Source organism: Saccopteryx bilineata, chromosome 1 (genome assembly GCF_036850765.1).
Source record: "Saccopteryx bilineata isolate mSacBil1 chromosome 1, mSacBil1_pri_phased_curated, whole genome shotgun sequence".
Lineage (NCBI taxonomy): Eukaryota > Metazoa > Chordata > Mammalia > Chiroptera > Emballonuridae > Saccopteryx > Saccopteryx bilineata.
In genome coordinates, this window is record NC_089490.1 from 152,223,172 (window position 1) to 152,238,381 (window position 15,210).

The 15,210-nt window shown below is 47.5% G+C and overlaps 1 protein-coding gene across 1 annotated transcript in view; it reads left to right on the top strand.

The window, feature by feature from the left end:
• The first annotated feature begins 1,305 nt into the window (after nt 1-1,305).
• The window catches only part of C3 (complement C3), a 41,482-nt gene continuing 27,577 nt past the window's right edge, over nt 1,306-15,210 (top strand). Inside the window, exons 1-19 of the mRNA XM_066274316.1 lie at nt 1,306-1,462; nt 2,196-2,388; nt 2,820-2,982; nt 3,094-3,164; nt 4,781-4,875; nt 4,979-5,061; nt 5,156-5,246; nt 5,499-5,601; nt 5,717-5,843; nt 6,630-6,745; nt 6,839-6,988; nt 7,679-7,888; nt 8,022-8,228; nt 8,594-8,755; nt 9,144-9,273; nt 9,521-9,592; nt 9,737-9,937; nt 11,819-11,927; nt 12,250-12,335. Of these exons, the coding sequence (XP_066130413.1) occupies nt 1,389-1,462; nt 2,196-2,388; nt 2,820-2,982; nt 3,094-3,164; nt 4,781-4,875; nt 4,979-5,061; nt 5,156-5,246; nt 5,499-5,601; nt 5,717-5,843; nt 6,630-6,745; nt 6,839-6,988; nt 7,679-7,888; nt 8,022-8,228; nt 8,594-8,755; nt 9,144-9,273; nt 9,521-9,592; nt 9,737-9,937; nt 11,819-11,927; nt 12,250-12,335 (2,443 nt within the window). The 5' untranslated portion in view covers nt 1,306-1,388. The remainder of the gene's footprint in view (nt 1,463-2,195; nt 2,389-2,819; nt 2,983-3,093; nt 3,165-4,780; nt 4,876-4,978; nt 5,062-5,155; nt 5,247-5,498; nt 5,602-5,716; nt 5,844-6,629; nt 6,746-6,838; nt 6,989-7,678; nt 7,889-8,021; nt 8,229-8,593; nt 8,756-9,143; nt 9,274-9,520; nt 9,593-9,736; nt 9,938-11,818; nt 11,928-12,249; nt 12,336-15,210) is intronic.

The following is a 15,210-nucleotide window of genomic DNA, read 5'->3' on the forward strand; positions in this document are numbered from 1 at the left end:
TGTGATAACCCTATTTCACATTGGGCTCAGAGTGCTGAGGCTCAGAGTGCTTCTCAGGAGCCTGATGCCACTAATCAGTGTCAGAGCTGGAAAATGCATGTTCTTAACTAGCTAGCAGGAGCATGGTTTGTAACCATGGAGGTCTGTCCATCCATTGGAGGCTGGCAATTTTTACACAATGTAATACAAGATCGTCTTTTTAAGAACAAGGAAGTTCTCTGTGCATTGGTAATCTGCAGTCTCTAATTGGCTATGAAGAAGCAAGGTGTGACTCAGGGAGACCTATATAAAGCATACTAATATATATATATATATTTTTTTACAACTTGTGAATGATAGCTTTGTAAATGCAAACAACATTTCTGGGGGGAAAAAAAGCACGATATCCCCTTACATGGTCATGTCTGGGACCTGGAAGGCTGGTAACAGGCCCAAGAGGAAAGTTACCTTATTCCTATATATCTGCTTGGACCTTTTAAATGTTAAATCATATGCACACACACAAAATCATATGCACATATTACCTATTTACACAAAAATATTAAATATAGTTTTTAATAATGATATTCTAAGGGGATGCTGATATAAGACAGATATAAAGGATAGCAATGGGGACTTTCCTCAAAGATGACTTTTTAAACCACCATAGCCATCCAGGCATCCTGACAAGGGTTGGTGAAGGGAGCTCCAGGCTCCTCTGGCCCTAGAACATGCTCACCTGAACAGTGAACTCCTAAACATACTTCAAAGCCCAACCGAATTGTCTCTTCTTCCAAGAAACCCTCTCTGACCTCCACCCACTTGAGACGATGCTCCACAGGGTTAGGAGTGTCTGTGCTGGACTCCGTCCTCCACCCCTACCCCAGCATGGAAGACCCAGGGAGTGGGACTGGAGCCACCAGCATGGAGATAGCTTCATAGGAAAGGTTTGATTAATAAATACATGAGTAAAACTGGACTGAGGACCAGGCACAGATATCTGAGGTTACAGGGTGGGAGGTGGGGTCTCTGGCTCTCAGTGTTCCTTCACTATAAAGCAGGTATTAACAGGGAAAGATCCCTCCCTGTTCACTGGCTGGCCTTGCTTCTGAGGAAAGCCGAGGCAGGGGGCAATTGTGTTCATGTTAGAGAGAATATATCCTCGGGTTACTTACCCCAGGACGTGCTGGCCCAGGAAATTGAAAAACTTAGGAAACAGTATTGAGAAATCTGGGGCAGCCCCAAGAAGGGGAGAGGCCACAGGGAGCAGAGGGCTGGGCTGGGGCGGGGCGGGGGGGGGCAGGAACCAGATAAAAGGAGGCCTCCAGAAGCCTCTGTTCACTCCTCCCCGTCCTCTCCCTGCGTCCCTCAGTCCCTCTGTCCCTCTGTCCCTCTGCCGTCCCTATACCATGGGGCCTGCCTCAGGTCCCAGCCTGCTGGTGTTGCTACTGACCAGTCTTCCCCTGGCCCTGGGGGACCCCATGTGAGTAGTCATGACCCTACCCCAAACAAGGTGACTTCTGAGGTGGGAGTGGGCATTCGTGGGTTCAGGTCCTTGCAGAATTCAGGGTGCATTTGTATGTTTGTGCAGGAGGAGTTAGGGGTTGGAATGTTGGTAAATGAGGGCTGCCTGTGACTTCAGGCATTGTGGAATTCAGGCTGATGTTTATAGGTCTGTAGGTTTGGGGTACATGTGCTGTTCCAAGATTCTGTGGAGGGGGTGGTTTGGACCTGACAGAATTTGGGAGATTACAGTTTTGGGTTTATGGGTTTCAGCATTTGTAGAGATGTGCTATGGGTTTATATCAGCTGGGGAGAGGGTGGATATGGTTGTATTTATAGGCCTGGGGTGCTAGAGGTTTAGGTAGATGCTTGGGGTGTCCAAGGATTTGGGGCTTAAAGGTTTGGTACATGTGAGTTTGGGTATGTATAGTTTGGGGTGCCTGAGGGTTCTGGGTGTTTAGAGACTTGTATTTGTATTTGTTTAAAGATTTAGCTGTTAGGGCTTCAGGAATATATATGTGGGTTCCCCAATTGTGAGTTTGGCAGTCTAGAGAATTGGGAGATTTGCTGGTTCTGGTTTTGAGGTACAGGGGCTGTTGGAGCCTGTAGTCCCTAAGTCATTGCTGATCACTGGATCCCCTCCAGGACCGGGGACTGGGGCAGAATGCTGACTCTGGTGAGGACTGGGATGACCCTGTGCACTCTTCCGGCAGGTTCTCCATGATCACCCCCAATATCCTGCGGCTGGAAAACGAGGAGACAGTGGTGTTAGAGGCCCACGATGTGCAAAATAACATTCCTGTTACGGTCTCCATACACGACTATCCCGCCAAGAAGGTGGTGCTGTTCAGTGAGAAAACCACGCTAACCAGCGCGGAGGGCTACCTGAACACCGTCACCGTCAAGGTGGGTGCACACAGGACCCCGTCCGGGCCGATGCCCCGCCCCTCCCAGGATCTCCTCTCCATTGGGACCCTTCCCTTAGGAGCCTCACCTCTTTCTCAGCCTTTCAGCTCTTTGAGTGTTCTCCCCACTTGGGCCCCTCCTTTTGTTGACCCTGCCCCTTCTGAGCCCCTTTTCCTCTCTGAGCCCCTTCCCCTCTCTGAGCTCCTTCCTTCTCTGCGCCGCCACCTTTCTGAGCCCTTGACTCTTTAAGCCCTCTCTTCCATCAGAGCTCCTCTTCTCTCTGAGTCTCCTCCCTTTCTGAGCACCCCTCCACCACTGAACCCCTTATCTAATCCCCATTTTCATACCTCTCTCTGACCCCTAGCCCTTCTCTTGCCCTTGACCCTCTCCTGAAGCAGACTCTTACTTATACTACTGTGATCCATGCCTAGATCCCGGCCTCAAAGGAGTTAAAATCACTGAAGGGGCACAAGTTTGTGATTGTCCAGGCAGCCTTCGACAAAGTTCTGGTGGAGAAGGTGGTGCTAGTCAGCCTTCAGAGCGGGTACCTCTTCATCCAGACGGACAAGACCATCTACACCCCAGGCTCCACTGGTAAGGGCTGGTACATGGCTCAGAGGGCCAGGGCTGGCTCACTGGGAGGGGGAGGGGGAGGGGGAGGGGCGGGGCCCCGCTGAGCTTGCTTTCTCTCCCACCGCCTCCCAGTTCTCTATAGGATCTTCACGGTTGACCAAAAGCTGCTGCCCGTGGGCCGGACAGTTATCGTCAGCATTGAGGTACCAGCCAGCCGGGGCCCCAGATGCTCATGGGGCAGAAAGTCAGGGAGAGAGAGACAAAGTGAAAGTTTGAGACAGAGAAAGACCTAACACTGGAAAAGTCACAGCAGCAAAGACCCAAAGGCAGTATATAGAGGCTGAAACACGGAGGCCTAGAGATAGGTGGGATCCTAGGGAGACAGCATGGAACAGTACTTGCATCCATGGATTTCAGCTCCAGATAAACCCCTGGTCCTTGTGACTCAGGTCAGGTAATTCACCTTCCTGAGCCTCAGTTTTCTCACCTGAAGGCTGGGATCATGACATAATTTTATGTAGTAGTCCATTCCACCTACTGCAGCCAGAAGGCATCTGTGAGCACCTGAGTCAATCCAGCCCCTCTTTTGCCCACAGCCTTCCAGGGCTCCTACCTCCTTTCAGGTAAAAGCCAAGTCTTCCCTCTGGCCTACAAGGCCCTGTATGACCTGCCCTCATCTCCTTCCCACCCTTACCTTCTGCGCCTCTCCCCCTCACTCACTCTATTCCAGCCACATGAGTCTCCTGACTGTTCCTCTGATACATAAGGCATTGTCCTGCCCCAGGGCCTTTGCACTAGTTGTTCTTTCTGCCCAGAAAACTCTCTTCCCCCAAATATTTACACCACTTGTCCCTCATCTTCTTAAAGACTTTGATCACATGTCACCAATGTCCCAATTTTACAATGAGGTCTTTCTGAGCACCTTGTAAAATTGCAGAAGCCTCCTACCCCCCATCTCCCATTTACACATGCACTTCACTCCCCTCCCTTCCTGACATCCCTTTTGGCATCATGTAAATTGGATTTATTCATTTATTAATTGCTCCCTCCACAAACCTCTGTAGAACTTAAATTTCCTACAGGAAGGATTTTTTTAATCTGTTTGTTCCATGCCTTGTTTCCTGAATTCAACAAAGTGCTTGGCATATAGTGGAGCTTAATAAAAACTGACTAGAGGAAAAGAGGGAGGGAGGGAGGGAGGGAGGGAGGGAGGGAGGGAGGAAGGAAGGAAGGAAGGAAGGAAGGAAGGAAGGAAGGAAGGAAGGAAATATCACCTGTGCCAACAGGAGCTAATCATCCATAGTTACTCGAGTTTCTAAGAGAAGCCAGAAAACCAGATTATGTGATGTCTCCTGATGTTTAATGTTGGCAAGAAATAAAATAATATGTGTACATGAAATTGCTATTCTTGTAGGTCAAAAGTTGAACGTGGGCAATTATGTGTGGCTTAGCACAAATCAAATGCTTAGTCTGGGGTTCTGCACAAAAGTAGGTAATACATTCTAGTGATTCTTAACATTTAAGGGGGCACTCATAATAATGAGCTCCTGCTTACACAAACTATGTCCCGAACCAGTGATGTGGGGGCTATATTTATCTCCTGTTTTTAAATGTGCACATTGAACACAGAGAAGTTAATTAACTTGGCCAAGGTCACACAGCTTGTAAGTGGTACAGCGGGATTTGAACCCAGGCTGACCGACACAGGTCCATGTTCTTAACTGCTGCTTTTGTAGACATGACACAAAGAGGGAGAGGAGAGCCAAGGGGCTTAGCCTGTGTCTCTGAAGAGCCACACCCTCTCCCTGTCTATCTACAGACCCCCGACGGCGTTCCTGTCAAGCGAGATCCTCTTTCGTCTCACAACCAGTTGGGCATCTTGTCTTTATCTTGGGATATCCCGGAGCTGGTCAAGTATGTTAGGACCTACAGGAGGGGGTTTGGGGCTCCTCTATCCAACAAGAAAGGGCGAGGGGCTGCCAGGTCAGACCAGATCACTCACCTGTCCTCCCCACAGCATGGGACAGTGGAAGATACGAGCCCACTATGAAGATTCGCCACAGCAGGTCTTCTCCACTGAGTTTGAGGTGAAGGAGTATGGTAAGAGGAGGAGGGAGCCTGGGCGTGGGGCCCTGGAATGCGGAGCCCAGCTCTGGCCCCCACCAATGTCATCCCTTCCCTCCCCACCCCCCAGTGCTACCAAGTTTCGAGGTCCAAGTGGAACCTGCAGAGAAATTCTACTATATTGATGACCCAAAAGGCCTGGAAGTCACCATTACGGCCAGGTGAGGGGTCAGGTGGGAACTGGGTGAGGGGTCAGGTGAGGACCAGGTGAGAGGCTGGGTGAGGGGCCAGATGAAGGGGTCAGGTGGGGACCAGGTGAGAGGCTGGGTGAGGATTAGGTCAATGACTAGGTGAGGGCCAAGTGAGAGTGATGTGGGGGGCTAGGGACTCTTGGTCCTCACTATGACCAGTGGAAATTTGGGGAGAAAGTCAGCTTTTCTGGAAGGGAGAATCTGATTCTCCTCACTGCACAGGTTCTTATATGGGAAGAATGTGGATGGAACAGCTTTCGTCATCTTTGGGGTCCAGGATGGTGACCAGAGGATTTCACTGGCCCAGTCACTCACCCGTGTTGTGGTACCTGCCAGAGGCCCCCTGAGCTTTCTCCACTCTGAGCCCTTCCTTCTCCCTCTTTGAGTCCCCTTCTCACCTGAGCCACTCCCCCTCTCTGAGCTCTAGCTTCCTCCCCCAGATTGAAGATGGCTCTGGGGAGGCTGTGCTGAAACGAGAGGTCCTGCTGGGTGGGGTACAGCCCTCCCGAGAGGATGCCCTCGTCGGAAAGTCATTGTACGTGTCTGTCACTGTCATCCTGCATTCAGGTGAGGCCTGGGCTGAGGGCAGAGGCTTAGTACCACTATGCAGTCCAGTCTGAGAGGGAAGGCCCACCTGAGGGAGGAGGGCCCAGAATGAAGGGGGGGTCCAGTCTGAGGTACAAAACCCAGTCTGGAGGGGGGATGCAATCGGGGAATGCTAGAATCTATGTAAACACAATAAATTTAAAAGAAAAAGCAGGCCCTGGCCGGTTGGCTCAGTGATAGAGCATCGGCCTGGCATGCAGGAGTCCCGGATTCAATTCCCGGCCAGGGCACACAGGAGAAGTGCTCATCTGCTTCTCCACCCCTCCCCCTCTCCTTCCCCTCTGTCTCTCTTCCCCTCCCGCAGCCAAGGCTCCATTGGAGCAAAGTTGGCCCAGGCACTGAGGACGGCTCCATGGCCTCTGCCTCAGATGCTAGAATGGCTCTGGTTGCAACAGAGCAATGCCCCAGATGGGCAGAGCATCGCCCCCTGGTGGGCATGCCGGGTGGATCCTGGTCGGGCACATGCGGGAGTCTGTCTGACTGCCTCCCATTTCCAACTTCAGAAAAATACAAAAAAAAAAAGAACCATCTGATGGGGGGGGGAGCAATGAGAGGGAGAAGGCCCTCAATGGAGGCACAATACTCTGTCTGAGGGAGGAAACCTAGCATGAAAGTGGGATCAGTCTGACAATGAGGCCCACTCTGAGGAGGTAGGTCCAGGTCCTGATAGGCAGCATCCAGTCTGGGAGGGGTGGCCTGGTCCTGAGGGGGAGCCCAGGAGCCCATCCTTACAGCTGGCCCCCTCAGGCAGCGACATGGTGGAGGCGGAACTCAGCGGGATCCCCATCGTGACTTCTCCCTACCAGATCCACTTCACTAAGACGCCCAGGTTCTTCAAACCTGCCATGCCCTTTGACCTCATGGTGAGACCTAGGGCAGGGTTGCACACCCACCCCTCTCCTAAGCACTGGCCATGCCTCTGGGTCTGCTGAACCCCCCCACCCCTGCACCCACAGGTGTTTGTGACGAACCCTGATGGCTCCCCAGCCCGCCGCATCCCCGTGATGACTCAGGGCCCCAACATCGTGCGAGCTCTAACCAAGGATGATGGCCTGGCCAAGCTAACCATCAACACGCCCAACAGGGCACAGCCCCTGTCCATCACTGTGAGTCTGCACCAACCTCAGGGTCTTTTTTATTTTTTTTTCTAGAGAGAGGCAAGAAGAGAAAGACAGAGAGACAGGAACATAGAGCTAGCTGTTCCTGTATGTGCCCCAAATGGGGATCGAACTGACAACTTCTGTGCTTCTGGACATCACTCCAACCAATGCAGCTATCCAGCCAGGGCTTTTTTTTTTTTTTTTTTTTTAGATAGAGAAAGAGAGAAAGAGGGGAGGGTGAAGGGAAGCATTCATTGGTTGTCTCCTGTGTGTGCTCTGACTAGGGATCAAACCTGCAATCTTGTTGTTTTGGGATGATGCCCTAACTGACTGAGCTAACCGGCCAAGGCCTAACAAGGTCCTTTTCTTTACATAAACGGGTCTTGCCATTCACATAGAGATGTTTCCTTTGCATAGAGGGATTCTCGTCTGCACTGTGGGGTCGTGCCATCTGGATATAGGGTCCTGCCATTTGCATAGGGCCCTCCTATCATTTGCATAAATGTTTTATAAGAACCATTGTGATGATACTGGGCCCATGTGGATAACCTCAAACAGTCTCCCATGTCCAGATACTTAACTCAATCCCATCTGCAAAGTCCCTCTCATCATGTAAGGAACTATATTCCCGGGTCCCAGGGATTAGGACGTGGACATCTTGGGTAGGCCAGCATGCATCCTTCTCTCCCTGCTCAGGTAAGCACAGAGAAGGAGGGCATCCTGAAGGAACGACAGGCCACCAATACAATGCAGGCCCTACCCTACGCTACCATGGCCGGATCCAACAACTACCTGCACCTCTCTGTGCCCCACGAGGAGATCAAGCCAGGGGAAACACTGAATATCCAGTTTAACCTGCGGGCAAGCCCTGGCCTGGAAGCCAAGATCCGATACTACACTTACCTGGTCCGTGGCTTCCTAGAACCCCCAGGTCTCCTCCTCCTCCTCACTTCTCCAGCACATCTGGAGCCCTTCCCCATCCCGGATCCCCCATCCTCCCTCTCGCCTTCCCTATCTTTATTCCAGCCTGTTTCCCCAGGTCATGAACAAGGGGAAGCTGTTGAAGGTGGGACGCCAAGTGCGAGAGCCTGGCCAGGACCTGGTGGTGCTGCCTCTGACCATCACAACAGACTTTATTCCTTCCTTCCGCCTGGTGGCCTATTACACGCTGATCGGCGCCAATGGCCAGAGAGAGGTGGTGGCTGATTCCGTGTGGGTGGATGTCAAGGACTCATGTGTGGGCACAGTAAGTGTCCCTGAGTCTCTCTGTGCCCATCTTGGGGCTCTCTGCCTGGTCATTTATTCCTCTGTCTCTGCCTCTCGCCATCCTTCTGAATTCATTTCTCCCCCCTGTTTATAGAGCTCCTGCCTCTTTCTTCTCCTTTTCCATCTTGTTTTCTTCCCTGCCTGTTTTAGTCTCAGTATCTCTCTTGCTCCCAACTTTCTCTTTTCTTTATTTCTGCCTGATGCTGGTTCTGCACATCTCCCTTCTCTCTGTCTCCACCTTTCTCTCATTCCAGTCCACACCAGGACCCCCACTGCCCTTCCCCCGCCAAGGCTGGGGCCTTGCTAGGCTGATTTCTCCCTCCTGTCCCTCCAACCTCCTCACAGCTTGTGGTGAAACATGCCATGAAGGAAGAAAAGCAGCAGTATCTACCTGGACAACAGATATCACTCAAGCTCGAGGGTAACCAGGGGGCCCGAGTGTGGCTGGTGGCCGTGGACAAGGGCGTGTTTGTGTTGAATAAGAAGAACAGGTTGACTCAGAGTAAGGTATGTCCCCACGTCACTGAGGTTGAGTAGAAGATGGCAGAGGCAAAGAGATGGCTTGGCTGAGGTGGGAATGGCTTTGAGGAGAACCAATGACACCCAGTGGGGTTGGAGTTGAGTGTAGAGGTCACAGTGGACACAGACAAGGGGATGGGTTGAAGTTCAAGTTGCAGATAGAAATGTTGATGGACAAGGGTCTAAGCTGGAGGTGGTCATGGCATGTGGCACAATGAGCTCTGAGTCCAGAAGCAGAGCACTCTGGATCACCCACAGTCATGCCTCTGGGGACCAGGATGAGGATGAAAGTGAGATGGGGTGGTTGTCTTGGCAAATTAATGCAGGCACTGCTGGCCTGGCCTCAACCTGCCCTTGACCCCTCCACACCGCACAGATTTGGGACACAGTGGAGAAGGCGGACATTGGCTGCACACCGGGCAGTGGAAAGAACTATGCGGGTGTCTTCATGGACGCAGGGCTGTCCTTCCACACCAACAAAGGCCTGGAGACCGAGCAGAGGTCAGGTGAGGAAGTGGCCCACGGTCATCCAGGAAGGGGCAGCACTTCTACCTCCCAGATGGGATCAGGGGCCACTGGGTTCAAGTCCTGCCCCCACCACCAACTAACAAATCGCTCTCCTCTCTGAGCCTTAGTTTCTTCATCTGTTAAGTGGGAGCAGGAACACGCTTACCTCACAGCTACTGTGAGGAGTAAACCAAAGACACGAAGTCGGTGTTTAATCCATCTTGTTCTGGTCCACCTGCCCCTCAGATGCCAAGTGCCCAAAACCAGCCGCCCGGCGACGGCGCTCAGTGCAGCTCATGGAGAAGAGGATGGACAAAGGTGGGAGCCCTAGCCTGTCTCTCCCATCCTTGCACCTTGTCCATTGGGATCCCAGCAAAGCCGGAGGAGGGGAGGGCCTGGGCACAGGGAAGCTCTCCCTGCAGAGGCCCCACGGAGGGCATGACTGGGGTGTCTCTCCCACAGCGGGTCAGTACAAGAGCAAGGAGCTGCGCAAGTGCTGTGAGGATGGCATGCGGGAGAACCTCATGAAGTACTCGTGCCAGCGCAGGGCCCAGTACATCCTCCAGGACAAGGCCTGTGTGGACGCCTTCCTGGACTGCTGCAACCACATCACCGAGCTGCAGCTCCAGCACAGCCGGGACGACAATCTGGGGCTGGCCAGGAGTGAGTCCTGGGCATGGCAGGCGCCCTGTCTGAGGGGGGCGGAGGTGTCTGTCGTTGGCGACTGGAAATTGCGTTAATCAAATTGAGTTCCAAGAGCAAAGGCAAGTGTGAGTGGCTTGTGAAATTGAGGGAAATTACGTTACCAATTACAGGATGAAAAGTAACAAAAAAGAATGCTTTTGCTTAAAACCAAGGAAGGTTAGGAAATTTTCACAGTGACAAGCTGGTAGATGAATGCAAAAATTATTATCTCTTTTTTCTTTAAACAGCCTTTAACTTTCAGACAAACAAACCACAGCACAATGATCAAAATTAGGACATTAATGTTGTTTCATTTCCACCATCTAATTCATAGATCCTACTCTAATTCTGCCTATTTTATTTTTTATTTTTTAGTCCTCTGTAGGAAAAGGATTCCAGTTCAGAATCACACATTGCCTTTGTGTGTCTGGTTGTGTCTCTTTAGCCTCCTTATGTCTGTTCAACCCCCCACAGCTGTTTCAGTCTTTCTGTGACTTTCACGATCTCCCCATATATGAAGTATACAGTCTAGATAACTAGAGGATTGCCCAGCAATCCGGGTCTATCTGATGTTTCTTCAGGATCACAGTCAGGTTTTGCATTTTTGGCAGGACAGTCACAGAAAAGATATTGTGCCCTCCTTGGTGAAATATCAGGAGGCATGTGACATTGATCTGTCCCATTATTGGTGATGTGAACCTTGATCATTTGATTAAGGTGGTCTGCCATGTTTTTTCATTGTAAAGTTCCTCTTTATTCCTTTTTAGTTATGGTTTCCTTTTTAACTGCTTTTAAAATTTAAGTCAAGAGAGATTTTCCCAAAGATCAGTTTTCACTTAGCCTTAAAGATAACAGATACGATGGATGCCTTATATGGTAACACATGATTTTTGTGTGCATCTGCACTTTCAGAGGGTGAGACTTAGAAATTAGCAGCCATCTCTCAAAAGCAACTTTTGCCAAAGTGAACAAATATTTCTAAATTCTTTTAGCTGGAAAGCTAGCACCCCCTTTACCCCTCCACCCCAAAAAGACATAAAGATTCCTAACACACATGAGCAAAGGACTCTACTTTCAATCTCTTTGCAAATTATAATAACTAGGCATGCTGCTTTCTACATCAGTGACATAGAGCCCTTCTTTTGCAAAGAAAAGATAAGGCTACTGAGGAAGCTAGACAAAACTCTGATCTACTGGGATATAGCTTACGCACACATGGGGATTCATTTTTCAGTATTGTGTATGTTCTTTAGGCAATTGGGGGTGAGACAGCATTACTTGAATGTTAGTACCCCTAAAGGTACCTTGATGGGTTATTCCAGAGCATGAGTGGATCTAGGCATCTATGGAGTTCCCCCTACTTTGTGGTTAGACAGACCCAGAGCCAAATTAAAATCTGTCCATCATTTTTGAGGACAGCCCAGCCAGGGGTTTGTTTACTTGCTGATGGTGTCCAGCTGGCTATAGCGGCCACTACTTCTTCAGGGTCGCCATCAAGTCAGGAATCTCTCTACTCATCTGGTTGCTGTCAGGAGGCAGCAGCAGGCATGGTGCCTGCCATCATGATGCCTTCAGAAACTTAGCCAAATGCTTTCGTTTCTTTGAAAATCAGGGGAAATAAATATAACCTAGCCTGGGTTATTTTTGCCTTTCTACCAACATGGTTGTAAAACTATGATTTTTAATATTTTTATGAAGGCAGGAGACTTTAGGAGGGGCAAAGATGTGCCTGCCCCCCCCTAAAAGTCATCATATGGCTGGGGGTCTGGTTTGCTGCTAAGAACCCCTCCAAAGCTGTCAAGATGAGTGTCTAAGGGGACGTGGGTCTGTTCTAAACCCAGATTGCTCCCACCTTCCCAGGTGACCTGGATGAGGATATCATTCCGGAAGAAGACATTGTTTCCCGGAGCCAGTTTCCTGAAAGCTGGCTGTGGAACTTAGAGGAATTAACTGCACCAGAGAAGAATGGGTAAGGCTTGATTAAGGTGGTCTGCCATGTTTCTCCATTGTAAAGTTCCTCTTTGTTCCTTTTTAGTTATGGTTACACATCATTACACCTCCTGGCCAGTTCCTACCAACACCTTAAACTAGACCATTTAATTTGCATGTACCCCAAGCCCCTCCTTTTTCTGGAATCACAGTGGGACCCCACAACTCAACCTAGAAAAACCAAGAGTCAGGCTTCGTCCATGTGCCCACCCCTGCTCCCCTCCAACCTGCCCCTAGGGGCCCTCCATACCCTCTCTCCCCTCCACCACCTCTTCTAATGCCCCTGTCTCTCCTCCATCTAGAGTTTCCACAAAGATAATAAAGGTGTTTTTGAAAGACTCCATCACCACCTGGGATATTTTGGCTGTGAGCTTGTCCGATAAGAAAGGTGAGAGATGGTGGCTTCGCTCTCAGGAGGCAGGCCTCCAGGACCCCTGTGCATTTTCTTTTTCTCATCCCATCCCAGACCCTCTACTTCTTGTGGCTGACACTCTGTGCCCTGGTGCATCAGAGTCTAGACCAGTGGTAGTCAACCTCATCTCTACCGCCCACTAGTGGGCATTCAGCTTTCATGGTGGGTGGTAGCAGAGCAACCAAAGAATAAATAAAAAAGATAGATTTAACTATAGTAAGTTGTTTTATAAAGATTATTCTGCCAAACAGCGAAAATCTGACATAAAGTACTTGGTAAGTAATTATTATTATTATTATATGCTTTAACTTACTGTAACTCTGCTTTATTAATTTATAAAGTAAAGTTACTTCCCTACTTTATAAATCACCATTACTGTGGAACCGGTGGGTGGTTAGAAAATTTTACTACTAACAGAGATACAAAAGTAGGTGGTAGGTATAAAAAGGTTGACGACCCCTGATCTAGACTGTGAGCCAATGCTTTTTATTTTTTTAATTGATATTATTTTTTTAGAGCAGTTTTAGTTTCCCAGCAAAATTAAATAGAAAGTACAGAGATTTCCCATATATTTCCCACCCTATGCACAGCCTCTTCCACTGTCGACATCCCTTACCAGAGTGGTGCTTTTGTTATAATTGAGCATGATCACCCAAAATTCACAGCTGACATTAGGATTCATTCTTGGTGTTGTATATTCTATGAGTGTGGTCGAATGCATCATGATGTGAGTCCACCATTGTAGTATCACATAGAATAATTTGCAACCTCAAAATTTTTAAGGAGGTGATGTTGACATAGTAGTAGGTAAAGCGATTAAGAGAAAAGGAAGCTGGATGAAATGGGGACTTGAAATATGAAACTGTGAAACAGGAGAAAAAGGTGTACTTATTCCCTGGCCACAAACAGCTGGAGTAAGACCTGGAGGAGTGCTAAATATGGATGGTTGATAGCAGGGCCAGGAGTTGGGTGAAGAAAGTAAGGCACTGATTTTTAGTGCAAAATAAAAGTGGGTGCCCAAAATGTCAGCCATCAAGATAAATAACATTTCACTGCAGTAATTTTTTTAAAATAAAATAATGCAAAAAATATCCAAATTTTAAACAGAAACCAGAGCCATATTAAGCCATATTGGAGTTTGAGGCAAGAGGAAAAATGTGTGACCCATATGCTTGTTCTACATATATTTTAAAGGTCAATTTTTTCCAGACTATTAAATTTGTAAAAAAAAATCAGAACATTAAAAAGTGGATATATTAAAATGCACAATAATAAGAGTTAATATTTTATTTATGCCAGAGCCAGAATTTATTATACTGTATTATCATTTTGCTTAGTTATAATATATAATAAATTATAGTTTAGTATCATTTTACTTTCCTGGCCTCAAGATTTAAAAAATCTGCTTCTTTGCTTATTTTGTTTTTAATTGAAGGAATTGATATTTTCCAGCAATTTCTTTTGAACAAATGGTGATCTCAAATGAAACCATTTACACAGGGGCACATAGTTTTCCTTTTGCCCAAAACTCCAGGACAACCCAGCATGGACTGTCATGTGGCTTTAATCAAGTTACTCAACCTCTCTGTGCTCCTCCATAAAATGGGCATGATAAAATAGTACCTACTCAAAGCATTGTTGGCAGGATTGCTAAGAGTTAATACATAAAAAGCCCCTTTAATACTGCCTGGCACATTATAAATGTTCAATGAGTCTGAGGTATTATTATTATTATTGGTGTTGAACATATTTTAGCTATCAAAGAGTAAATGCCTTCGGCAATGCATAAATAATACTTCCTTAAATAACACAAATCATGCGACAAAAGTTGTTTATTTTTATTAACAGATTTTGAAAATAGTTTTTGGTTTACAGAAACAATTGAGCAAAAAGTATAGAGAGTTGTCTTGCTCCCCCAACCTCCCCTTTTTAACATCTTGCATTTAGAATAGTACATTTGTTACAATCAATGGGCCAATATTGATGCAATCTTATTAACTGAAGTCCATATTGATAATAGGATCAATACTTGGTATGGTATATTCTATGACTCTGGACAAATACATAATGACATATATTCGCTGTTACAGTATCACACAAAATAATTGTTTACATCCTAAAAAATGACATGAATTGTGTGTCAGAAGTCTTTCTTAAAAGTTCTCTTTCCATCCTTCCATCTCATTCAAGGAGAAAAGCTAAGTCCGGTGCAAAGACTTCACTTCCTCTCCAGTTCTTGTTCAACTCCTTTTTATAGCACAGAGCAAGAGGTCAAGCTATCTGCAGGCAACACAGACTCACCAGTGTTTAATAAAATGTTTTGACTTCCTGGAGGTAACCTCCTACTTATCGCACAAGAAGCTTCTTTCTAAAATACCATAGTGATACCAAATTAAATTTGAACTTTAAAAAATATAAGAGCAAATAGTAGATTTAAAAAAAATCCCCAGTAACAATAGCAGATAACACAAGGGTGATGAGTAAATCACTATATGTTGGGAAATAAGGATTTTGTTTAAGCTTCTGAATTTTCTTTTTTTGCCATTGAAGAATGAGAAAAAAAAATTATTAAATCCTAATGAATTTTTTTAATTTTTTTTAAATCCTAATGAATTTTTAGTGTAACATTATTTTTAATGTGATAGTGTCTTTGCAAATTTTGCTTGCATGAATACTTTGCTGGTCTTTGATCTGGTAACAGTTATTGTTGTATCACAAGTAACCATTGTGTTTAGCGTCATTTTCTACTCAATGTAGAGTGGCAATGCCCACTGAAAATGTAATGTGGGCCTGACCAGTGGGTGGCACAGTGGATAGAGCATCAGCCTGGGATGCAGAGGACCCAGGTTCA